Genomic DNA, 26892 nt, shown 5'->3' on the forward strand with positions numbered 1-26892 from the left:
AAAATTTTATTATTTTTTCACATTTTATTTATTTATTTTTATGTTTAAAAGCTATGTTTAAGATAATTTTTTTTTGAAATGGCAATAATCTTTTATTTTTTTACTTTTATTTTTTAAACACAATAAACTTTTAGTAACTGATAGTAAAGATTTGGGAGTACACAAATTGCCTGACAAATAATTCAAAATAATTATTCTAAAGAAGCTTAGAAAATTATAAGAGAATACAGATTTAAAAAGTAATGTAGTCAGAAAAACAACACAAGAAAAAATAAAAAGCTAAACAGAGATTGAAAAAATTACAAAATAAAAGTTTTGAGACTGAAAAATACAATGACTAAACTTAAAAAAATGCAAAGCAAGCTTCAACAGGAGACTAGATCAATGGTACATGTATACCAAATATAGATAAATATACTAATAAAATATGTAAGGGGTCTACTCTCACTGAACATTTTCCCCAAGCAATATTAACAGTTTAGTGTATATTCTTTCAGACATTTGTATATGCTAATGCAGTAGCTAGAGCTATGACAGATAGAGATAAATGCATAATGACATGATCAACACACACACACACACACATACACGCACACATATATATGTGTGTGGCATTTAAAAAATCCAAATACACTCTTATTATGTTTAATATTCTGCAACTTTCATGTTTTAATCAGTATATAAAGCACATCTTTCCAAATCAATAAACAAATGCATGTCCTTGTTATGGCTGCACAAGATTGCACAGAAAGGATATATGGGTCTGGCACTCCGGGGACAAGTCAGGTCTAGAAGTATTGTTTTTGAGAATCATCTATATAGTGATAATTGGAGCCATCTGGTTAGATGAGATCACTGAGGTACAATATATAGCTTCAAGACAGCTCTAGCAGAAGACAGTGTGATATCAGTCAGAAAAGAACACCTACCCTGGCATTAGGACACTGAGGTTTAGCACTGATAGCCCAGAGTAGGAAATTCACTTAATCTTCCTAAAGTTCAATTTATTTTAAAAGAATGATGGAAGATAGCAGCCATTACCTATCTTCATGGAATGTTAGTGGGACCAAATGGGATAATATAAACAAAGTTCTTTGAAATCTTTAGAAAAAAATTCTATAAATGCAATATATTATCACAAAATATCATTGTTACTTGACTTCTTTGAATTACTCCAAGCTCTGTCAGCACTATATACTTCCCTCCACTGTTTACCCTAATCTACAAACATCAGCCTCCTTCATTCCCAGCATATTAATTATAGTGGAGTGAAATGGAAAGCAATTCTCTCTAAGTTTCAGTGATGTCTGCTTGTACCATGATGACCAAGTGGTTTTGATATTCCTTCTGTAACTCCTATTTCTCAGCCAATCTAGAAAAAGCTCTTTGCTTCTTAATAATTTGAAAATAATTACACTTTTGTGTATACAGATGCAATACACTTGAGAAAAATAACTTAAAATGTTAACTTACAAAAAGGCAACTTAAATTGTTAAAAATTTCAATGGAAATGTAATTGGTTTGTGCATTTAGGTGTTATGATCCTAACTTAAAGGAAATTACACATCAGGAAAATAAGATTCACATACGTGAATGACACAACCAATGTTGAATACAAAATAGTGCATAAAAAGTTGAAGGTGAGGTGAGATGACTCAAAATGATTTTGCACTTGAAAAATGGCTTCCTCACTGGCCTCCTTTGAATTCATAGTAGCTCTAAATTTTATTTGACTGTAAATTTAAAAGCTCTCCTATTTCATCTATAATAGTTCAATTTATAAAAATTATTAAGAAATATTCTTATTGTCAAAAGTTAAATATATTTGTAGAGTGTAAAGAAAAGAAGACTTTTGACCTGGTGTGGTGGCTCACACCTGTAATTCCAGCACTTTGGGAGGCTGAGGCAGGTGGATCCCTTGAGGTCAGGAGTTTGAGACCAGCCTGGCCAACGTGGTGAAACTCCATCTCTACTAAAAATACAAAAATCGGCCAAACATGATGGTAGATGCCTATAATCCCAGCCACTCAGGAGGCTGAGGCAAGAGAACCATGTGAACCCAAGAGGCCAAGATTGTGCCACTGCACGCTAGCCTGGGCAACAGAGTGAGACTTTGTCTCAAAAAAACACAAACAAACAAATAAACAAACAAAAAACTTTTGAATTAAAGATTTCCTGTTCTGAAATCCAGTGAAAAAAAGATACCTTTAACTCTTTTGAGCAATGACCTAGGAAAGGGGCAATGGACATGGAAAATAATTAAGGCATTAACCACCAATTATCTTCAGTTCTTGCCAGCATTTTCCTCAAACTATCCTGACTTAATGACTTTGAAATATAGGAAATAAGTCTCTCAGCTGAAATGAATTGGTAGCTAAACATATCTACTCAGTTATTACCTCCCCTCTTAGCTAATTCTCTAAGACCCAGCAGGAAAAATAGGCAACTATTTTCTATATTTAAGTGTAATGTGGCTAGGCTTTAAAAATACTTATGACATAAACATAAAGCAGTGCACTAGGCTCTGTAGTGTCTCTAAGTTGATTTAACTTCTACTTATAAATTATCTTTCCTAAATTTATATTTGTAAAAAAAAAAAAAAAAGCTTGCAATGTCGGAGAAAATGGCTGCTAGTTGCAGAACAATCTTTAGTATTTCCCAAGGATTCCCACTGGATTTACCTATAAACATTCAACTACTGGAAAATACATCTCTAGACAACTATTTATCTTATGGGGGAAAGGGGTAGGTCCTAATATGTGCAGTTGAAAATCTCAGTGACAGGTTCCCTCTTTCTGTTTATTTGTGTAATAAAGTCATGACAACTTGTGGTATGAGAATTGCATGAAAGCTCAGGCTAGAGTCTCAGCCCAGCCTTCCAGCAAAGTTCAGTAAATAAGTTCCCTTCAAATTATCTTAACCTGTTTTCTAAAAAGGTAAAAATCCTGTGGCTTTCATTCTTGTCATGTAAGATCCTTAAACTTTCTGCTTCCCCTGTGATGTGGCCCTCCTTTGAAATGGTAACAATACCTGGCACTGCATAAGACTAGCAAACTACAGGGACTAGCTATTCTATCTGTGCATAAGCACTCTCAGTTTCAATTAAGTTGCCAAGGTCCTGCTGAGAGGAATATGAACTCATAAGTAGTCCAATAAATAGGAATGGGAGGATAGTAGTAGGTTAAGAATACAAAGAATAAGTGAATGAGAAGCAGAGGCAAGACTGAATCCTTTCACTCGTTTGGTAGCTTGATGTTAAGGAGATTCCTTTTCTTTCTGAGTAGAAAGCTTATGTGTCCTGGAAAGAACAAGAGATGTGCTGGGCTCTGGGCAGCTATGTAGTTGCATTTGTGATCTCTTTTTCTATGAGGAACCTGAGGCATAGAGAGGTAAACCACTTTCCCAAGTACTTTTTGGCTGTTTAGTGGTAGACTTGGGATTTGCACTCATGTTTCTGGACTTACATATTATTGCTATTTCCATAAACCCCTGGCATCTAAGAGATGTGTGTGCAAGTCGCATACTTTTTATACCAAAGGATGGATGATTAGCTAGCAGTTATTTTTTCTTACTAAAATACATAATCAGATAATTCAAAGTCCCCGACTAGAAAGACTTTTTAAGAGTGGGTTTCCCACATAAATGTAAACTCCCCCAAAACAAATAAATGAAGATCAGATATGTTTGGAAAGCATTAGTGTGTTTGCCACTCTGAATTAACAGGAAGCTGAGCTTGTGAGAAACACATAAGTACATTATATACATCAGGCCAAGTGGGTAATTTAAACCTCTCACACATCTTCCAGTAATATGATGCTACAGCATTTCCTGGCTTAGGGCCAGTTGATCACAGACTGGCCTGAATACCCTGCGTTTTGTCAAGAAGAGACAGTTCAAGGATGCCAGAACTTCCTTTGTAATTTCATCCAATTCTAGAATCAAAATCCTTTTCTCTAAGGAAAGTGTGCCAGAGAGGGTTTGGGACAGGTCTTTAAAAAAGTTTTATTAGCACAAATGTTTGATGAAACCAAAATTAATAAAATAATCATATTTTCCATACCTTACCTTTCGCGGCTTCCTAAGCTACAAAAGCACGATATTATCTGTTTTATCTGGTCCTTTGGATATGCTTAGTCTCCAAACATGAATTACAGACACAACAGGAGCCTAGTACTTAATAGATGAGTCATGAGGTTGTTTAGCAATACCTTTCTCATATAACTAGAAAGTTTCTGAATGTGATTTTGTTAATGAAAAGGGTTATTTTTAATGTGCCTGAGAACATATTTACTAAGTCACAACATGCTAGAAATATTTGAGTCCCATGTATAACTGACTGCAGAAGAGAAAAGTAGGAAAAAATATATCAATTCATTATATTGACAAGAGCAAAAATTCAACTTTTGGGCCCATACAATATTTTATAGAGCACTGATATCTACTAAAAAGAGAAATTATCTTTGGTTGGTTTTATTCTGGAGCCAGAGAATTGTTGGTATCAGACAAACTGCTCTGAAGGGAAGTCAAAAAGCTGCACGTAGAAAACATGCTCATGTTCTTTCATGTGTTCAAGTATGGTACCAAATGTCTGAAGACCGTGAGGCTGAGTGGTCGGTTTGTTTTCTGCCTGCTATTGCTTTTACAAAAAAGCGGGGCGGGGGGCATTCCTCATTTGGTTCAAACACGATGGTAATGTTTGTTAGAATCATAATGGAGGAAAAGCAATTCAGTCCAGAATGTCATGATAACATGTGAAAAGGACCTTTCCAAGGCCAATTTTAGGCAAAATTTGCTGTAGATCCCACCACCTCCTTTTTTGTTGCTATTCATCCAGAGGGCTCTATGCTCTGTAAATTTATGTAATTCCTCACTGACAGTCAATGCATTCCTATTCAAGGGACCTTTTCTCCTATCTCCTACTCTCTGATATATGCTAGTCCTCATATATGATGATTTAATCTACGTGAATATATTAAAAGATAAAAATATATTATCATTTTCAAGCAAGAACACTTTTAGTAGCAGTCTTCTAGAGATAATGACACTATGCAAAGGGATAAGTTAAAAGCTGAAAATGAAAGGAAAGACTACTTGGGTATTAATGAGAACTTTTAGTACTCACGCTGTATCTCCACCCAACAGATTTTTGATATTTATTCACTCTCACTCGCCTTCCTATTTCAGGTAAAGGGGTCTGTAACCAAGAATAAAATGTTATTAGATGTACTGGTACACTCTAAAAATGATTTATGCTTAAGTACTTTAAGCTCCGTTGGCACTCAATGGAAGAGTAAGATAACATTATTCCTCTCTCAGTTTTCACCAATAGTTTTAATTTAAAAAGCCAAATTTTTATGACAAACAGAAATTTGGCAACAAATTCATGGTAGTAGATTTAACTGCTGTAATAATGGGAAAATATAATTTGGTATTAGTAAAGTGCTTTTTCCTCCTTACAAAACCAGTTAATTGACACTAAACATCCATGGGTTGAACACGATTTTTAAATATTTTAAAAGTCAGAGTATCTGAAATGTAGGTTAAACATATGTCAAGGTCTCTTAAGTTAAAACAAGAAAATAAGTGTTTTAGAGAGTCTCACTCAAAAAGTAGAAGTTTGATTATTTGGAAGCCATGGATTGTAGGGCAAAATAAATCTACAAAACCTCAAAATCCCTCGAAATTCACATTGGTTTGCAACATTTGACATTTACTGGCAAAACAAAAAGCACCAACTTTTTTTTTTTTTTTTTTGAAAATTCAGCTATCATTTCTTTTTTTATTATTATTATACTTTAAGTTCTGGGATACATGTGCAGAACATGCAGATGTGTTACATAGGTATACATGTGCCATGGAAGCACACAACTCTTTAAAGAGTTTCAGCAACTCACTTCCTGCACAAATTGGAAAAAGCACAGTTTATGGCCTTGACAACAGTTCAGTGAATGTGTATAGCTTTTCAAACATAAATTTCCCTTTAGGGTATAGTGAAGTAAAATTTTTTTAACCTTTGCTATGTTTATGATAATATTATCCTAAGAAAGTGTGGCACTCATGTTAAAGAAAAAGAACAGAAATCAGTGCTAGCAAATTCTATGCCAACGTGTTATGAACTGTGACACAACTTTATGAATGTTACCAGGAACAGTGCCAATTAAACGGTCTCTTTTGCTCATCTGTCAGAAAATACATGAAAAATGTGCATCTCTGATAATTCTCTTCCTTCTACCTGTCATTGAGAATCTAATGGCCTCAATTATCAGAGGAAATCATTGGAGAGGGAAAATAACATGATGGAACACAGCAGGATTAACCCAGTATTAGAAGCAATTTTTTCTTTGCTATCCCTGGAAACAAATAATCAACTAGAAACAGAGAGGAGTACAGATGTATTCCTCGTTGTTATATAATACCAAAATATGTGGAACTTCTGCTATGAAAGAAGCATTGTTTTATGTGGATATATAATAAAGCAATAGATATAATACACTAATGAATGAAAGTAATATTAAATGATAACTATAATAAAACCAGATGAATGTAATAATTATTATATAAAATAATGATTTAAAAACAAATACAATATTCTCTGAGTTGTTTATCCAAGAACACAGTCCACTAAGGGAAGATAATACAGGCAAATTATAATATTACCTTACGAGCGTTCATCACTTTAACAGCTGTAAACACACCAGTCTTCTCATGAAGTCCCTGAAATACAGGACAATGATAAACATCAAATGCTGGCTAGGTAATCCAGCTATCAAGAAGCAATCAAAGTAGAAAATATTAAAATTAGTCTCAAATACATTGTATATTATGAAATATAAAATATATACAGATGAAATATATAGTATTATATAGAAAACAGAAATATTAAAATATCAACATTTTAAAGAAATCACCACTCCACTCAAAACACTCAAGGAAGGTTATGGAACAGTTTGGCTGTTTATGTCTGTAGTAACTAGTGGACATAATTGCCTATTTAAAGTTATTGCTTACTTAGTGTCTTTAATCTAAGTTTGCATGGCATCAAAGCATTTAATCTAAATGAAAATTTTTATTTAATCTAAGTGAAAATTTTCTATTGAAGATGGCAAAAAAGGAGTTGTTCTACTAAACATTTTTTCAATTGATTATGTGATACTATGCAGACATCTTTTCACTGGACTCTTCTTCAAACATAAAATATTTATCATGTTAGCAAAAATATTAGCCATACATTATCTCCATAATGATCACTAGTGAGAGTGATTCATAATTAATTCAACAGCCTCTAAACTGTTTCATATGTCCTGAATCATATGAACCAAAAATATTTATAAAAGGAATAAGTTATAGAAAATTATCTTATTGAAAAGATGATGAGTTATAAGAGCTTAGTCTTACCCTAAATGAAAGTATAAGCTACAGATTTGTGATTTTTAAAGGTGAACATATAGGTTTGGAATCAGATCTCCTATTTTGTGGCTGGTACCTTCTAGACATATTCCAAACTGTAGTCATAGTTTGAGTAATAAATAGAATGCCTTATCTGATATTTCTCAGCAGAAGGTTTGATTTGGGGGCTGTACTGGGTTGAACAGTGTCCCCTCGAAAATTGAGGTTCACCTGGAACCTCAAGATGTGACCTTATTTGGAAACATGGTCTTTGCAGATGTAATCAAACCATGATGAGGCCATATGGATTTGTTTGGTCAATGTCCGGTTCTTTATAAGAGGAAAGGAAGGGAGATTTGAACACAGAGACACAGGGATACACAAAGGGGTGATAGTCATATAAAAGATAAAAAGAATTGCAGTGATACAACTACAAGCCAAGAAATGTCAAGGATTGTTGATAACACCAGAACCCAGGAAGAGGCAAGGAACAGTTCCTCCTAGAGACTTCAGAGAGAGAATGGCCCAACAGACACCTCAAGTCAGATTCTTATGTACAAAATTGTGAGGGAATACATTTCATTTGTTTTAAGCTACCCAGTTTGTAGCAATTTTTTACAGCTGACCTAAGAAGTTAGTACACAAGGCAGGAAAGATGGAAACTGAGCAAGGTTATGTGTTTGACTTGGGATAGGGTTCAGAGACTAGTAATCAAGGTACAAGGAAATGTCCAGAATTGGGTGAGCAGTTTAGGGTGCAGCATGCCAGTCACAGAAGACTAGAATTTTTAAAGGAAAGGAAAAAGTTACAGGTTATTGATTGATCAGGGAAAAGTAGGAACCCAAGATCAAGACCTGTCTGTTTAACCTGAAGTCTTAGGAAGCAAATGCAAAGGCAAAAATCAGATTTACATGGGAAGTGGCAATGAGGCAGAGTTTGTGAGGATCAATCCATGAAGTAATACTATCAGGTTCTAGGAACAATCTTCTCTTTTATCAGACAAAATACATTATTTTTGCTACCTCCTTAGCCTCTTTTAAATTTTTCAAAAGAACATGAGCTTGTGTTATCTTCTGTCACTTGTCTTAATTAGGGCAGCCTGTTTGGATGGAGTCAGATTACTTTTGATGGACAGTTACAATAAAACAGTTTTAAACAGTTCTTTTTGTAGGATTGCAATGACACCTGAACTTTAACCGAGTTTATAAAAGTTATGAGTATGTTGGATACCCTTCAGATTTTTTATATCTCTGGGAGGAATTATATATTAATATTTTTATTTATTCAATCCTTATAACTTAGGAAGCATTGTTTTCATAATTATTCACAAAAACACTTCCTAGTAAAATTTTTTCCACATCTGTATGCACAAATACAACATGTTGGAAATTGATTCGCAGGCATCTCTTTAAAAAGTTATAATGTTTCCTTCCTTGATTCTAAGAGATTATTTATGAACCAACTATTATTTTGTGCAATACAAAATATTTATCAAGTTATCAAAAATATTAGCCATACATTATCTGATTTAACTGATGAACAGTAAAATACAAAATTTTTGAAGTCTAAAATCTATAGATTATAACACATTAGTGAGACAATTGAATGTCATTAAAAGATTCCAACCATGGCCATAAAACAGAAAAAAATATCAGCTTGGTTCTACCCTCATTGTCTGTGATTTATTCACCCTTGAAAATTGAATGAAGTTATTTTGTCAGACAATGTATCCTAATATTGGGTTTGAAAAATATGCTCACTGAACCTACAGAGGAATGAAACTCCAGGTCTTGGAACCATGTACTGAGTTAATATGCCAAATTACTATACAAGCCTCCATAGAAGTCTGGCATATACAGACAATAGATCATAGAAATTGCTACTGTTAAGATAGCATTTCAGAGAGTACCCCCTGTATCTTGACTCTTCAAAAATTGTATTTTGAAATAATTTTAGACTTATAGAGTAGTTTCAAAGATAGCACAGGGGGTTCCTGTATACCTTTTCCCCAGTTTCTTCTAATGTTAACATCTTACATGGCCATGCTACAATTGTCAAAATGAACAAATTAATATTGGTATAATATTCTAAACTAAATTACAAAATTTATTCTGACTTTCCAGTTTTCTCACTAAGCTGTTTTGCGATCTTAGCTGAAGGACTTGTCATAAACAGATTGTCTCCCTAAATGAGATGCTGAACTAGGACCTATAAATCCAGTTTTTAGGATGTGCTCTTTTTCAGATAGAATGTGAGTTTTATGGCAAATTACGTTAAAACAACATTTGTGTTAAACACACAAAAGAACACTAAGAAAGGAATTTAGTTTTAGATTCCAGATTGAGTGTTTATTCTCACAATTGCCCTAACCTCAGTGAATTTATTCAGAAAATCACAAGGACAGTAGTAAATTATAAATGTGGATTTTGGGGCTGTTTTTCCTATCAGTAATATCTGGAGTATCATACAGCTCCACAAGATTAATAATGCTTCATTAGGGAGCAAGATGGCCAAATAGGAACAGCTCCAGTCTCCAACTCCCGTGTGAGCGACACAGAAGACCGGTGATTTCTGCATTTTCAACTGAGGTACTGGGGTCATCTCACTAGGGAGTGCGGACAATCGGTGCTGGTCAGCTGCTGCAGCCTGACCAGCGAGAGCTGAAGCAGGGCGAGGCATCGCCTCACCTGGAAGTGCAAGGGGGAAGGGAATCCGTTTTCCTAGCCAGGAGAACTGAGACACACAACACCTGGAAAATCGGGTAACTCCCACCCCAATACTGCGCTTTAAGCAAACAGGCACACCAGGAGAATATATCCCACACCTGGCCGGGAGGGTCCCACGCCCACGGAGCCTCCCTCATCGCTAACACAGCAGTCTGCAGCAATCTATCCGCAAGGCAGCAGCGAGGCTGGGGGAAGGGGTGTCCGCCATTGATGAGGCTTAAGTAGGTAAACAAAGCCGCTGGGAAGCTCGAACTGGGTGGAGCTCACAGCAGCTCAAGGAAGCCTGCCTGTCTCTGTAGACTCCACCTCTGGGGACAGTGCACAGCTGAAGACCAACAGGGGAAGCAGCGGGGGCCTGTGCAGACCCGAACGACTCTGTCTGACAGCTTTGGGGAGAGCCGTGGATCTCCCAACGTGGAGGTTGAGATCTGAGAACGGACAGACTGCCTGCTCAGGTGGTCCCTGACCCCTGAGTAGCCTAGCTGGGAGACATCCCCCACTAGGGGCAGTCTGACACCCCACACCTCACAGTGGGGAGTACACCCCTGAGAGGAAGCTTCCAAAGGAAGAATCAGACAGGTACACTCGCTGTTCAGCAATATTCTATCTTCGGCAACCTCTGCTGCTGATACCCAGGCAAACAGGGTCGGGAGTGGACCTCAAGCAATCTCCAACAGACCTATAGCTGAGGGTCCTGACTGTCAGAAGGAAAACTATCAAACAGGAAGGACACCTATACCAAAACCCCATCAGTACGTCACCATCATCAAAGACCAGAGACAGATAAAACCACAAAGATGGGGAAGAAGCAGGGCAGTAAAGCTGGAAATTCAAAAATAAGAGGGCATCTCCCCCTGCAAAGGAGCGCAGCCCATCGTCAGCAACGGATCAAAGCTGGTCAGAGAATGACTTTGACGAGATGAGAGAAGAAGGCTTCAGTCCATCAAACTTCTCAGAGCTAAGGGAGGATTACGTACCCAGCGCAAAGAAACTAAAATCTTGAAAAAGAGTGGAAGAATTGACAGCTAGACTAATTAATGCAGAGAAGATCATAAACAAATGACAGAGATGAAAACCATGACACGAGAAATATGTGACAAAGCACAAGCTTCAGTAACCGACTCGATCAACTGAAGAAAGAGTGTTCAGAGATTGAGGATCAAATGAATGAAATGAAGCGAGAAGAGAAACCAAAGAAAAAAGAAGAAAAAGAAATGAACAAAGCCTGCAAGAAGTATGGGATTATGTAAAAAGACCAATCTACGTCTGATTGGGGTGCCTGAAAGTGAGGGGGAAATGGAACCAAGTTGGAAAACACTCTTCAGGATATCATCCAGGAGAACTTCCCCAACCTAGTAGGGCAGGCCAACATTCAAATTCAGGAAATACAGAGAACGCCACAAAGATACTCCTCCAGAAGAGCAACTCCAAAACAATAATTCAGATTCACCAAAGTTGAAATGAAGGAAAAAATCTTAAGGGCAGCCAGAGAGAAAGGTCGGGTTACCCACAAAGGGAAGCCCATCAGACTAACAGCAGATCTCTCGGCAGAAACTCTACAACCAGAAGAGAGTGGGGACCAATATTCAACGTTCTTAAAGAAAAGAATTTTAAACCCAGAATTTCATATTCAGCCAACTAAGTTTCATAAGTGAAGGAGAAATAAAATCCTTTACAGATAAGCAAATGCTTAGAGATTTTGTCACCACCAGGCCCGCTTACAAGAGACCCTGAAGGAAGGACTAAACATGGAAAGGAACAACCGGTACCAGCCATTGCAAAAACATGCCAAAATGTAAAGACCATCGAGGCTAGGAAGAAACTGCATCAACTAACGAGCAAAATAACCAGTTAATATCATAATGACAGGATCAAGTTCACACATAACAATATTAACCTTAAATGTAAATGGACTAAATGCTCCAATGAAAACACAGACTGGCAAACTGGTTAAAGAGTCAAGACCCATCAGTCTGCTGTATTCAGGAGACGCATCTCACATGCAGAGACATATATAGGCTCAAAATAAAGGGATGGAGGAAGATCTACCAAGCAAATGGAGAACAAAAAAAAGCAGGGGTTGCAATCCTAGTCTCTGATAAAACAGACTTTAAACCATCAAAGATCAAAAGAGACAAAGAAGGCCATTACATAATGGTAAAGGGATCAATTCAACAGGAAGAGGTAACTATCCTAAATATATATGCACCCACTACATAAATACATATGCACCCAATACATATGTACCCAGATTCATAAAGCAAGCCCTTAGAGACTTACAAAGAGACTTAGACTCCCATACAATAATAATGGGAGACTTTAACACCCCTCTGTCAACATTAGACAGATCAACGAGACAGAAAGTTAACAAGGATATCCAGGAATTGAACTCATCTCTGCAGCAAGCACCCTAATAGACATCTATAGAACTCTCCACCCAAATCAACAGAATATACATTCTTCTCAGCACCACATCACACCTATTCCAAAATTGACCACATAATTGGAAGTAAAGCACTCCTCAGCAAATGTACAAGAACAGAAATTATCACAAACTGTCTCTCAGACCACAGCGCAATCAAACTAGAACTCAGGACTAAGAAACTCAATCAAAACCGCTCAACTACATGGAAACTGAACAACGTGCTCCTGAATGACTACTGGGTACATAAGGAAATGAAGGCAGAAATAAAGATGTTCTTTGAAACCAATGAGAACAAAGATACAACATACCAGAATCTCTGGGACACATTTAAAGCAGTGTGTAGAGGGAAATTTATAGCACTAAATGCCCACAGAGAAAGCTGGAAAGATCTAAAATTGACACTCTAACATCACGATTAAAAGAACTAGAGAGCAAGAGCAAACACATTCAAAAGCTAGCAGAAGAAGCAAGAAAAACTAAGATCAGAGCAGAACTGAAGGAGATAGAGACACAAAAAACCCTCCAAAAAATCAATGAATCCAGGAGTTGGTTTTTTGAAAAGATCAACAAAATTGACAGACCGCTAGCAAGACTAATAAAGAAGAAAAGAGAGAAGAATCAAATAGGCGCAATAAAAAATGATAAAGGGGATATCACCACCGACCCCACAGAAATACAAACTACCATCAGAGAATACTATAAACACCTCTACACAAATAAACTAGATATCTAGAAGAAATGGATAATTTCCTGGACACTTACACTCTCCCAAGACTAAACCAGGAAGAAGTTGAATCCCTGTATAGACCAATAGCTGGCTCTGAAATTGAGGCAACAATTAATAGCCTACCCACCAAAAAAAGTCCAGGACCAGATGGATTCACAGCTGAATTCTACCAGAGGTACAAGGAGGAGCTGGTACCATTCCTTCTGAAACAATTCCAATCAATAGAAAAAGAGGGAATCCTCCCTAACTCATTTTATGAGGCCAACATCATCCTGATACCAAAGCCTGGCAGAGACACAACAAAAAAGAGAATTTTAGACCAATATCCCTGATGAACATCGATGCAAAAATTCTCAATAAAATACTGGCAAACCGGATTCAGCAGCACATCAAAAGCTTATCCACCATGATCAAGTGGGCTTCATCCCTGGGATGCAAGGCTGGTTCAACATTCGCAAAGCAATAAACGTAATCCAGCATATAAACAGAACCAAAGACAAGAACCACATGATTATCTCAATAGATGCAGAAGAGGCTTTTGACAAAATTCAACAGCCCTTCATGCTAAAAGCTCTCAATAAATTCGGTATTGATGGAACGTACCTCAAAATAATAAGAGCTATTTATGACAAAACCACAGCTAATATCATACTGAATGAGCAAAAACTGGAAAAATTCCTTTGAAAACTGGCACAAGACAGGGATGCCCTCTCTCACCACTCCTATTCAACATAGTGTTGGAAGTTCTGGCTAGGGCAATCAGGCAAGAGAAAGAAATCAAGGGTATCCAGATAGGAAAAGAAGAAGTCAAATTGTCCCTGTTTGCAGATGACATAATTGTATATTTAGAAAACCCCATCGTCTCAGCCCAAAATTCCTTAAGCTGATAAGCAACTTCAGCAAAGTCTCAGGATACAAAATTAATGTGCAAAAATCACAAGCATTCTTATACACCGTAACAGACAAACAGAGCCAAATCAGGAATGAACTTCCATTCACAATTGCTTCAAAGAGAATAAAATACCTAGGAATCCAACTTACAAGGGATGTCAAGGACCTCTTCAAGGAGGACTACAAACCACTGCTCAGTGAATAAAGAGCACTAACAAATGGAAGAACATACCATGCTCACGGATAGGAAGAATCAATATCGTGAAAATGGCCATACTGCCCAGGTTATTTATAGATTCAATGCCATCCCCATCAAGCTACCAATGAGTTTCTTCACAGAATGGAAAAAAACTGCTTTAAAGTTCATATGGAACCAAAAAGAGTCCGCATTGTCAAGACAATCCTAAGTCAAGGACAAAGCTGGAGCGTCACGCTACCTGACTTCAAACTATACTACAAGGCTACAGTAACCAAAACAGCATGGTACTGGTACCACAACAGAGATATAGACCATGGAACAGAACAGAGTCCTCAGAAATAATACCACACATCTACAGCCATCTGATCTTTGACAAACCTGAGAGAAACAAGAAATGGGGAAAGGATTCCCTATTTAATAAATGGTGCTGGGAAAATTGGCTAGCCATAAGTAGAAAGCTGAAACTGGATCCTTTCCTTACCCCTTATACGAAGATTATTCAAGATGGATTAGAGACTTAAATGTAGACCTAATACCATAAAAACCCTAGAAGAAAATCTAGGTAGTACCATTCAGGACATAGGCATGGGCAAGGACTTCATGTCTAAAACACCAAAAGCAATGGCAACAAAAGCCAAAATTGACAAATGGGATCTAATTAAACTGAAGAGCTTCTGCACAGCAAAAGAAACTACCATAAGAGTGAACAGGCAACCTACAGAATGGGAGAAAATTTTTGCAACCTACTCATCTGACAGAGGGCTAATACCAGAATCTACAAAGAACTCAAACAAATATACAAGAAAAAAACAAACAACCCCATCAAAAAGTGGGCAAGGATATGAACAGACATTTCTCAAAAGAAGACATCCATACAGCCAACAGACACATGAAAAAATGCTCATCATCACTCGCCATCAGAGAAATGCAAATCAAAACCACAATGAGATACCATCTCACACCAGTTAGAATGGCAATCATTAAGAAGTCAGGAAACAACAGGTGTTGAGAGGATGTGCAGAAATAGGAACACTTTTACACTGTTGGTGGGATTGTAAACTAGTTCAACCATTATGGAAAATAGTATGGCAATTCCTCAAGGATCTAGAACTAAATGTACCATATGACCCAGCCATCCCACTACTGGGTATATACCCAAAGGATTATAAATTATTCTACTACAAAGACACATGCACACGTATGTTTATTGCGGCACTATTCACAATAGCAAAGACTTGGAATCAACCCAAATGTCCATCTGTGACAAACTGGATTAGAAAATGTGGCACATATACAACATGGAATACTATGCAGCCATAAAAAGGATGAGTTTGCGTCCTTTGTAGGGACATGGATGCAGCTGGAACCATCATTCTTAGCAAACTATCACAAGAAGAGAAAACCAAACACCGCATGTTCTCACTCATAGGTGGGAACTGAACAATGAGATCACTTGGACTTGGGAAGGGGAACATCACACACTGGGGCCTATCATGGGGAGGGGGAGGAGGGAGGGATTGCATTGGGGGTTATACATGATATAATGATGATTGATGGGTGCTGACGAGTTGATGGGTGCAGCACACCAACATGGCACAAGTATACATATGTAACAAACCTGCACGTTGTGCACATGTACCCTAGAACTTAAAGTATAAAAAAAAAAAAAAAATGCTTCATTAACTAGAGTTTGGGTACAAAGAATGACCTTTACATTTTTAATTGCTAAATACAAATTGTATATATTTATGGTTTATAACAAGATGGTTTGATATATGAATACATTGTGGAATGGCTAAATTGAGCTAATTAACATATGCATTATGCCACATGCTTATCATTTTTCTGTGGTGAAAACACTTAAAATTTACTCTTTTAGTAAATATATTTATAATATATTGCTATTAACTATAATCACCATGATGTGTGATAGATCTCTTGACCTTATTCTTCAGTCTAACTGAAATTTTGTGTCTTTTGACCAATATGTCCCCAATCCCCTGTCCCCCACCGTCACCAGTCTCTGGTAACCACTATTATACTCTCAGCTTCTATGAGTTCAACTTTTTAGAATCCAGATATAAGTGAAATCATCCATTATTTGTCTTTCTATGTCTGTCTTATTTCACTTAACATAATGTTCTCCAGGTTCATCCATGTTGTCACAAATGACAGGATTTCTTTCTTTTTAAATAATTTTCAAGCATCGCAGAGCTAGGAGAAAAAAATTCTCTTAGCTCTCATTCCTATCATAAAAGCAACTGCTGCTAATACACTTTGTATGAGTTCATAGACTCTTTCATATTTGAGGAACAGAAGACAGTAGGTAGTAGCAATGCTTTGTAGTCATTCCTGACTCTAGATTCAAGTCTATTGGCATTTGAAATCAAGAAGTCTATCATCTTCACTTAAGGAAACTCTTTGTCTTGTTGTGAAACTCATTCTATGCATTCAAGTATAGTTATTAATAAAGCTAATATGTTATGATTTGGGGGGCAATAGGTCAACTATTCAAAATACTTCCCTGGTACTCCACAATCTACAACAAGGTATAAAAATTATTATTAAGTTCTGTCCTCCATGTTATTAAGATAATGAAACTCAATATTAGCTCAGAGAAGGACACATTAATTTGTCATTAACATTTTAGCATGAGTTAGACTATCAGATGATGCAACTACAACAGTGGCAATGAACAGTTAAGTACTGATGGAATGAGAAGGTGGAGTAAAGAAAAGGCTGGAGCCTGAGGAGTTCCAGAAGGGGTTGTTCTTCAGCCATATGAAAGAAGTAGGTTCCTGGAATGGAGAGCAGGGAAACTGTGAGGGAGCAGGGAATTTCAAAAGTGAAGGAAGTTTTAAAAAGGGGAAGAGGATGGAGAGTTGGAAAGATAAACTGTTCTATTCACAGTTTATTAGAGAAATTTATAGTTTTTAAGATGTATACACCTGAAACAATTAGAGAATAGAACCAAATGCAAAGACTAGTTATTAACATAAATTATTGGATCTCAAATACAGTATGTTTAAACAGTTCTGGAGAAAAAATATATGCTACCATGTGAAGGACTTAAATAAAGTCCTAAAAAACTTCCCTGATTAATTTATGCTGACACAACTAAATCTGTTTTCTGGGGTTGCATTCCAAAATATAGTAATTAAGATGAATGTATATTCTTTTTGCAGTATCATTTCAAACTATCCAGGAGAGAATACATATCCCTTAATGTGTTAATTTCAATTTGGCAAGGATTTGTGTTCTTAATTAATTAACTGAGATAATCAAATAAGCAGCATCATTTAGTCCACTTCCCCAGAAAAAATGTAGTTTATTATGGTGCTGTTGCTCTTCATGGCTCTAAAATTAATATTAGCATTTTAAATCTGTCCTATGAACAGAAAATGTTGCATGTCCCTGAATTTAAGATACTGCTCACATACAGGACATTGTTAAAAGGTATATGTGCCTGCTTTTAACAAAAACCAATGCAGGAAAATCTTGTTAAATATAACAAAACAAATAAAAGAACAGTCATAAAAAATTTCTAGTTTACAAAAGGACTTGCACTAGTATTCATGCAACACCAAATTCCCCAAATTTATTTGTATCTCAAAAGTGAGGAAGCAAGGTCAATTTTTACACTGGGGACACAGAATCAAATACAGGTTACCCAATGATTGTAAAGAAGAGTTATGAATTGTCAGTGTCCTGGTCACCTGAGACTTAAATTTGCTGACTTCTAACTGATCAGCAGTCTACCATAGTCCTTAGTCCCTTCTTCCTTTGGGCACACAGCATTTGAAGATTTCCACTTTTGTTTTATAGGTCTGTCCTCTGCCTTTGGGCACGCTTGGATAGAGGTAAGTGGTTCTTCCAGTTACTCACTGTGATTTCTGTTAGCAGATCTAGGAGATAGATGTAGGAGTGTGGGGAGAGATGAGAGAGAAGGGTAGGGGTAGAGCAGAGACCAGGTGATGACCCTAGGTGAAGCTCAGTCTTCTCAAATCTGGACCACACTGACAATATTGAGTAAGGTATGTGGGCAAATTTATTAAATACAGAAAATGACAGAAAAAAAACCAATAGGGCATTAAAGCCTAGTTATCAAGCACATCACTGTATCAAGGATTTAGTCACTCTATTAATAAAATCAGGTGAAACATAAAAGTCCTTAAAGTCTAGTAATATATTTATTTTATCTTGATATCTCTAGTGCCTAGCATCATAGCTGGTACACAGGGCCCTTTTGATGAGTACTAGTTAAGTGAATGATGAATAGAGTAACTAGGAACACTTCACAGAAGAGGTAAAATGTCAAATGGACCCTGAAGATGGCATAGCATTTGAACAGATTCAGAAGCAGAGGTTGGGCCCAGTGGGTGGGACATTATGAACAAAGGCTGTGAGGTAATGCTGAGCAGGAAGGCACAGACCTAAAGAAGGGAGGAAAGGAAAAAGGGGGAAATGTCACAGAGAGAAGACAGATGAAAAGGAGAGAATGCAAGAGGGCACCTGTTTTTGTCATGCCAGAAATTTCAGTGTAAAAATTTTAAAATAAAATCTTGTTTGATAGAAGACAGAAGTCATCACTGAGAGATGAGCCATTAGTAATTTAGCATTTTATGACTGGATTTTGTTAGTTAATGGTCTGACGCAAAGCCCAGGGTTGTTAAGGCACTGAAAAACCAGCATTGAATTGCAGTAATGATCAATTTCTTGGGGATTACACATTTTAAACCATAACAAATGATTTAAAATAGCAGTTGTGACAGCTGTGTTGGGAAAATCCACCATTCTGCAGCAGTTAATTACCATGTTTTTCTCTGGAAAGAATACAGGACAGTCCTTGATGGCCTTGTAATCTTGATTAGGCTAATTTTTTAAAAAATCATGCAGTTAAAGAAACTGTTGTAGGAAGACTGCTGACCCTTCAGCAGTTCCTATGTAGTCCTTCCCATTATTTGCTTTGCCTTCTGTTGGCAAATCTAAACCACATAATCCCCCAGGGCATTCTTTCGTTCTTTTCAATTGGTTTTGTGGTGGCAGAAGGCCATGAGGCACTTACTATACTCATGTCCATTCTGTAACCTTGTTTTTCATTCATAGAATTTTGTCCTTCTAGTCATTTGCTTGGGTGCCAACTTTCTCACAGCAAACAAACTAAGTGACCCTTCGAGGCCACCAAGAGTGCAATTGTAAACAGCATCTGGGAGTACTTAGTGCTGTGCCGGGGAGGGACAAGACGACATGGCCAACAAGATGGTTTTGGTCAGCATCAGGTCCATGCAGAAAAACAAAGACATGTAGCTAGAAAGGGCTCTGAAAGGCTAACAAGTCCTTATCAATGTCTCTAAGCAAGGCCTTTCCTTCATCAGCGCTTGAGATGCGAAGTAATGGTGATTTGGTTCTTATTTGAAAGTTTTCATTTTGTTTCTCCCTTCTTAGTCTTCATCACCACCGACAAGCTCAACAAGCCCAGAGGGACAGATGGGATCAGAACATTCAGGGTTTGGAGGTGTGGCTGAGATTGGAGTGGATCTACCACAGATTGGTAGTAGTGGTGGGAGGATAGGTTTGGGGACATATAAGGGAACATGGCAATTACTCCCCATCTCACGTCTTATCTATCAGGAAGATTTACTTATTACTATAATAACAATTACCCAAAGAAGAGATGTAACCTGTTTTTGAGATCCTCAAAGTTATTTTACAGACATTAACTTTAGATTTGTTTTAAGGAGGTTTAAGCAACTCAGTGATGTTTAGATGTTTGACATGCGCTATGTAGTAATTGACAAGATTATTAAGCTTCACACTTATTAACTCCCACAAAGGCTTGTATATACTGCTAGGCCACAGGCTGTACTCATTGCATTAGATTGAAGGACAGTCATTTAGCTGCTAAAGGACATTGAAGAGAGTCTGTTATTCGATACCTATGTAAGCATTTCATCATTACAAAGTTTTGATACACCTAAGTGTATCAAATCTGGGAAATTCTTCTTAGGTGTGATTTTCTCCTTTTGGAGAAAACTCAGAATAGGCAAAAGTAGATATTTCTGGCTTTCAGCAGATGGATCCTGGAGTTGAATAAATACTATTTTAACCTTGACACTTTACGATTGACAAAGGCTTCTATAATCAAGCTGCTACAACTTTCAGGTCAAACATTGCATGTTAATGGAGGAGGAAGAACAGGATCGCCTCTTCCTTCGAGAATAGTAACAAAGAGATTATTACTAGACTTTATAAATATTGCTTATGACACTGCTGTCACTTTTAAACCTCTATGGAGAAATGTCCTATCTTCACATATATCACGAGGTTAAATTTGCATTCAAGTTGTTTTAGCAACATAAATGAAACTTACATGATCAGTTGGCATTTTATATTCCTGAGCCATCTTAAGTTCCTTTTGCCACCTAATCTATTTACCCTTCTATCTCCCCTACTGGATTGGCAGCTCCCTAAGGGTAACTTCCCTCTCTATCTTTAGGGTCTAGCATAGTACCTGGCACATCATAGGCACTCAGCAAATATGTGCTGAACTTACCAAGTCAATTGCAATATGGAGCATAAATAGGGAAGGAGCTGCATAGGCAGAGTTGTTTGTGTGTTTGTGTGTGTGTGTGTGTTTTGGTGGGGTGTACAAAGATAATCTATATACCAAGCAATATGGGAGAAGAGTTAGAGGGAGCCCAAAGCCCAGTGGGCTCCATGATATGCTGGAATTCCCCGACAAAGGCTGTGAAAGTACTGTGGCTAAGTACTCCAGGAACTCAAGGGCCATTATTTGTCCATAAGTAAATGGTATTTTCATTGACCCTAGGTTGCACTGTGATGCCACCCAAAATTTTTCACTACTCTATCCAGTCAGAGGGCCTCAACGAAGAAGCTGGTCAAGGTCAGAGGGCATGAGCTCACAAAATAATCGAAGTGCCAAGGCTCTTGCCAAATTGACAAAAGTTTGTCAGGTAACATTACTTAATATTCATCCATGCTTCCCCTAACCTGTGGCTACTACTCTGAAATCTTCACTAAATACTTGCAGTTGATACCCTCTGTGGTTATATCAACTATTGGGACATGTGATAGTGAAAGCTCTAAGTTCTTTACTTCTACATTTTTTTTCTTAACATACGCCTAAATTACCCAAACCTTTGCTACATGTAGTCAAAAGATTTGTATGGAAACAGATTTTTGTAGCTAAAAAGCTACAGAATCACCAGAATAATCCAACAGAATAATGTTTTCCTCTTCCAGAAATCTGGGACAGTCATGGTCATGCTTATTAGAACTGTGAAAGGAGTCGGAAGACGGCCTTCGTGGTTTCAGTGGCTTTGCAGCTTTGAAAGTGCCCTGTAATTTGAGGCAGTTCTGTGTGCTTATACAGTAGGTTCGACTGAGTTTTATTGCCCTTGTTATTACTCCTGCAGGGAAACAATAGGTCAAAATACGTAGTAACATCATTTGCAAATGGAGCTGCCCTCTATTACGCTGTAGCACTCAAATGATGAATTGTACAAAATGGACAATAAAGTTCAGTGTTCTTGGCTGTGGGATACATACAACATTTGCGGGAAAAAAATGAATAGCTACTAGTAGGCAACTAAGGAAAGACTGCAATATACTGCTATGTGGCAAGCCAGCTCTACAGGGGACAAAAATACAAAGTCATTGAAGCTTGCTGTTACAAATGGGTGACATCATAAACCTTCATTGCTGGTCACGAATTCAAATTTAAAGTCACAGGTTATAACTACACATGCTGAGGAAACTACATAGGAACTCCATGAGACTAGGGCCCACACTATTTCAAACCCTCTGATAACACTTCCAAGCAGCATTATTTATCAAAGTATATGGAAAGCATGATTAAGTGTGATGACTATTTAGTTCTCCATGTAAGAAGCTTCCCCCAATGACATTCTCTTTTTTTCCCTGCAAATGAAACACACCACAAAATAAAAGGGAACTCAGCTACTAGAATGACTCACATACTCAGGATTTTTTTTTTTCTTTCAGTTACTATTTTCTCCCACTATCATAGATTATATACCTTTTTCCTTAAGGTTTGTCTGGGCTTAACCACGGGGCAGTGGGTGAGGGTATGGCAAGAGCAACAAAACCCTCCATAAGCAAACAGGTTTCAGCACACAGCAGATAGTGCTTTATTGTAATGTCACAATGTTTTAACACAGATTGCTTTCTTTATGTAATGCATGAATCAGTTAACACTCATGCAAAATGCATTCCATCTGCTCAGACAGATGTAAGCTGCAGTGTTTCCAATTCTATCAAACAGCACAACTAGTTGAAAGAAAAGCACTGAGACAGATGGGTGATGAGTGAGAAGAGGGGTTCAACCAAAAGAAGCAACTTTGTCTTAAAATCTACCCAGTCAAAATGGAATTCTCAACTTTTCCAGGTCTGTCCACAGAGGTACAAACACAACAGCCCTTAATATAAAGATAAGGTGAAGAGGGTGTTGATGCATTTTTAAAAAAGTCTTTATAACTGAATTGTCTCTACAAACCATAGTAGTAACTAGTAGTACTCAAAGGCACTTTAGAAGCACTGAAGTTGACTGGGATGGTTGCTAAGAATAAGGGAATGCCAGGGGGAGGGAAAATAGAGAAGGAAGGAGTAGAAGAGAAAATGAGAGAAGCAGCAGGGAGTAGAAAAAGACTGGAGAAAGAAGATGATGAGGAAAAATGCATAGTTTCCATTTAAGATAGTACAAGAAATACCAACAACAGCCCGTAGGATCTAGTCAATGCTTTTAAACATAGACATGAAAGAGTCTATCAATACCAGTTTACTTCTGACTTCCGTGCCCTGCCACCCTCAAAAGGTATGAGTCTTCACTGTAGCCCCTAAGTTGACGGAAAACTACTTTTACATGTAGTGTGTTGCCTTGAATTGACCTTTATGGGTAAACTCCATGCCTCACACATTCCCTCCTCAACATTTCACCCTGCTGTCCCATTCCTTCAGCATCTGGCTTTGGTCTTGTAAAGCCAAAGCACTAGCTAATCGTCACTTACTAACGTATTGCAAAGATCTTATCCAGTGACCTCTTTTCTCATCATGGTACAACATGTGCATTTTAACTGGCGCTGTCTGTTTTTTTTTTTTTTTCTTTTTTTAATTACAAACTTGAGTTTTAAATTTAATGCTTTTTTTGAGAGTGTTTTTTTTAACTCTAAGGAATTACCAAGGCAGTGGGAATTTCAGAACATTTTGGCTATTATAATGCTGGATTTGCCTATGACATGCTGTTTACCTCAAGCCTGCAGAAATGAAATCTGAAGAGTGTGAAATCAACTGAAAGGCTCAGAGTTAAACCCCTCAATAGATCCCTTACAGTTGTGTGGTGCACAGAGTGGTGGGGGGGCGGGGGAAGTGGATAGAGGAAAGTATGGTGGGATATAGCCACTCAAAGAATGTCAAGCTGAAAAATGCAGCATGATAAAAGTAGAATGGTACTATTGCACAGATAAATAGAATCCAACTACAGGAAGATTTGAGTTAAGGCTACCCCAAACATAAAAGTCACTGAGGTAAGGAAGTCAAATCTAGCAAGGCAATATGGAAACTAAGGCAATCATCTAGATAAAACTACACATTTATATCAATTATCTGGTTGTTTCAATAAATATGTGTATATATGTGTATGCATGCATGTAGGAGGAGTACATGGAGGGAGCAGTGTGTATGTGTAGCAATAACAATTCCCAGATTTGGAGGAAAGGAAGGAAAGAGATCTAAAGGATCACGGGAGCATGTAGAAACCAACTGTGCCTTGCTCAAAACTTTGATTTTTTCTTTCCTCCTTCAAATAGTTTCACCATTCTTTTCTGCTGAATTCTCCACCACTAATTTTCCAATTCATGATTCCCACTGTCCAAAGGTATAGAGGTAGTAGCAGAAGCAAGACTAAGCCCAAGACCCTGGTGCTCTTTAACCCTTTCACACTACCTCCATATGTAGTTATTAAATACTACCTATATGATATGCAGAAAGCGAGGAATTATAAAAATTAGTTATAGTTTCTGTTTTTAAGGATTTTAAGTATAGATGATATAGATAATAAAGTTACACAAACTCCCATAATGCAAGAGACAATGTGGCAATTTTCACAGTAAAAGTGAAAAGTTACAAGGTCTTCAAAAGTATTAGAATGATATTTAAGATTTTCCTATTGAAAATGTTTCACAAATCCAGGTCAACAGTCTCTCAAATTAGAGAGATTCTAGTATATTTGAATATTTTCAAATTCTCAGTTTAGATTTTGATTCACACATAACAACTGCATTTTGTTAGGTCTTAGGTTCTGTATGTTTTCAAATTGATTTCAATGCCATAAATTACTGCTATAATAAGCTTCTGGATGGATCCATGATTAAATCCTATGGAACAAACTGCTAATATTTTGGAGAAATAAGGAAAATACCTGGTATAACAAGCTGATTGAATTATTTTAATGTTTATGCAATATGGAAGAAAGAGTTTCACCTATAAATATGTGAATTCAAATGAAGGCACAAATGCAGTCTAAATATTATTTTAACCATTTATGTGTTACTCGGACAATGATGGAACTTATTAAAAGATAAAAATATATTTGATGAAATTTATTTTAAGTTTGGACTTGTATAAGTCAGGAATTGGGGCCTAATTCTTAGTCTGGAATTATAAATAAATTTAGATGGTCTATCTATAACCTTAGCAAGTTCACCCTGGCTAATCAGTTTCAAAAATCATGTATCCCCATCTGGCTTAGATGACAGATTATGGAGTCCAGAGAAGATACTTCACCCACATCTGACCGAGGCAAGAGAGTATCTGTGGGATGTGACTTTGAGATTTACTTTGTGTTTTTGAAAAGATTAACCAATTACGTTATGCTTTGTTTATTTAGCAGTATTATCAGGAAGGTCAATCTGAATTAATTTAAAATCTAAATTGAAGCAACTTCAATACATTCATCCTGGCTGCCCAACAGAGAACCTTAGAGAACCTACTATGTTGACTGGGTAAGAATACTTTTTAATTAACTCATCAAGACTATACCAACGTATATGTTTTCACTATCCTCTACTGCAACCAATTCAACAAAAATTCATTGAATGCCTGTCTGCAATACACTGTGTTAGGAAGTGTAAATTGTATTGAATTTTGGTCAGAGAGTATGTTCTATAGGATACAGATTCTTTGGTATTTACGATTTTCTGTACAGCCAAGATTATAATCAATTTTTCAAAATGTCCCTTACGTGCTGGAAAAGAATACAGCACATAAGAAACATTTATTCTCTAACTCTTGATTATTTCATTAGTTTATTCTCTAACTCTTGATTCAGAATTCAATATATTTCCATGGGTCCAAGCTTGCTAACTGCATTCTTATGAAGGTTTTGCTAACTTGATCTATAAAATTCCGAGACAGATGTTAAAGTCCTCCAGTCTGTGATTGTGGAAGTTATCAATGTCTTTCGTAATTCTATCAATTTAGCTTCACTTATTTTTAGGGTATATTTTAGGCATATATGCATAGAAGTTCTGATATTCTAATATTTTAATAATAGATTTTTAATTTCATTTACGAAATAAACCTCCTCTATCACTAATAAAAATAAATTTAAGGTAAGAAAAAATATTTATTTGAAAATTCATAACAGAGTTTAAAATTCTATCCATGAAAAAAGTGTACCGACTTTTATGTTTTTTTTTTTTTTGCTTTGTTTTGTTTTAAGCACCTGACTTACATTCTTACAGTTTTTGAGAGCTATGCCACATTAAGTGCTCCTGAGGCTAAGCAGTGTTCCTTGGGCTAAACTTGAACACAAAATAACTGACTGAACTGGTTTTCCCCTGAACTGACCAACAAATGGCTGTTTTGGCAGAATCTAAATGAGGAAAAAATTATCTTGCCATAGCAATGCCTACAAGGCTGTATGACCAATATCTTTGTCCTAAATAAGTCTTTGAGAGATACAGAAATCAAGCTACAGGCCTGCAAAGAAAGGTGGCAAAGATAGATGGTTTATTTTCTTTCTTTACTCCAATTTTATTTATTAATATACAAAATCTAATTCCTTTCAGGCCCAAATTACAATATTTACATAAATAGCAGTTCACAACCTTTGCCACTTGTGTGGGTTTAAATATTTGTTGCACCCCTTAACAGCTGCTGAAACATTGCAGGGTTTCCACTTCAGCAAGATCACTACAAAAAAAAGATCTCACTATCTCTCTAAGCCCCCACCTGGGAATTCACGCAACCAAAGTACTCTGGCTCCAAGGGTCTTTTCTGGTGCAGTGGTCATGAGTCACTGTTACTGTAGTAATTTACAGTTTGTTCTTATTTATTCTTTTGTGAACTATGAGAAGTCAGAAAATGCCTATACTCTTCATCTGGAAGTACCCAAAAGAGGGTGAGCTCAGGGGCCTCCTTAAGGAGGATTCTGTCCTGCCAAAATTAAGCCTTTCCTCTAAGGAATACACTGCTACTCTCCACTACCTCCTCCCCCACT

The 26892-nt window shown here is 36.9% G+C and overlaps 1 protein-coding gene across 1 annotated transcript in view; it reads right to left on the minus strand.

The window, feature by feature from the left end:
• The window catches only part of NRK (Nik related kinase), a 140271-nt gene that overhangs the window by 70630 nt on the left and 42749 nt on the right, over window positions 1-26892 (minus strand). The window contains 2 exon segments of the mRNA XM_033201516.1: window positions 5123-5194; window positions 6658-6714. Of these exon segments, the coding sequence (XP_033057407.1) occupies window positions 5123-5194; window positions 6658-6714 (129 nt within the window).

The sequence above is a fragment of the Trachypithecus francoisi genome, unplaced genomic scaffold (assembly GCF_009764315.1).
Source record: "Trachypithecus francoisi isolate TF-2019V2 unplaced genomic scaffold, Tfra_2.0 Lachesis_group6, whole genome shotgun sequence".
NCBI lineage: Eukaryota > Metazoa > Chordata > Mammalia > Primates > Cercopithecidae > Trachypithecus > Trachypithecus francoisi.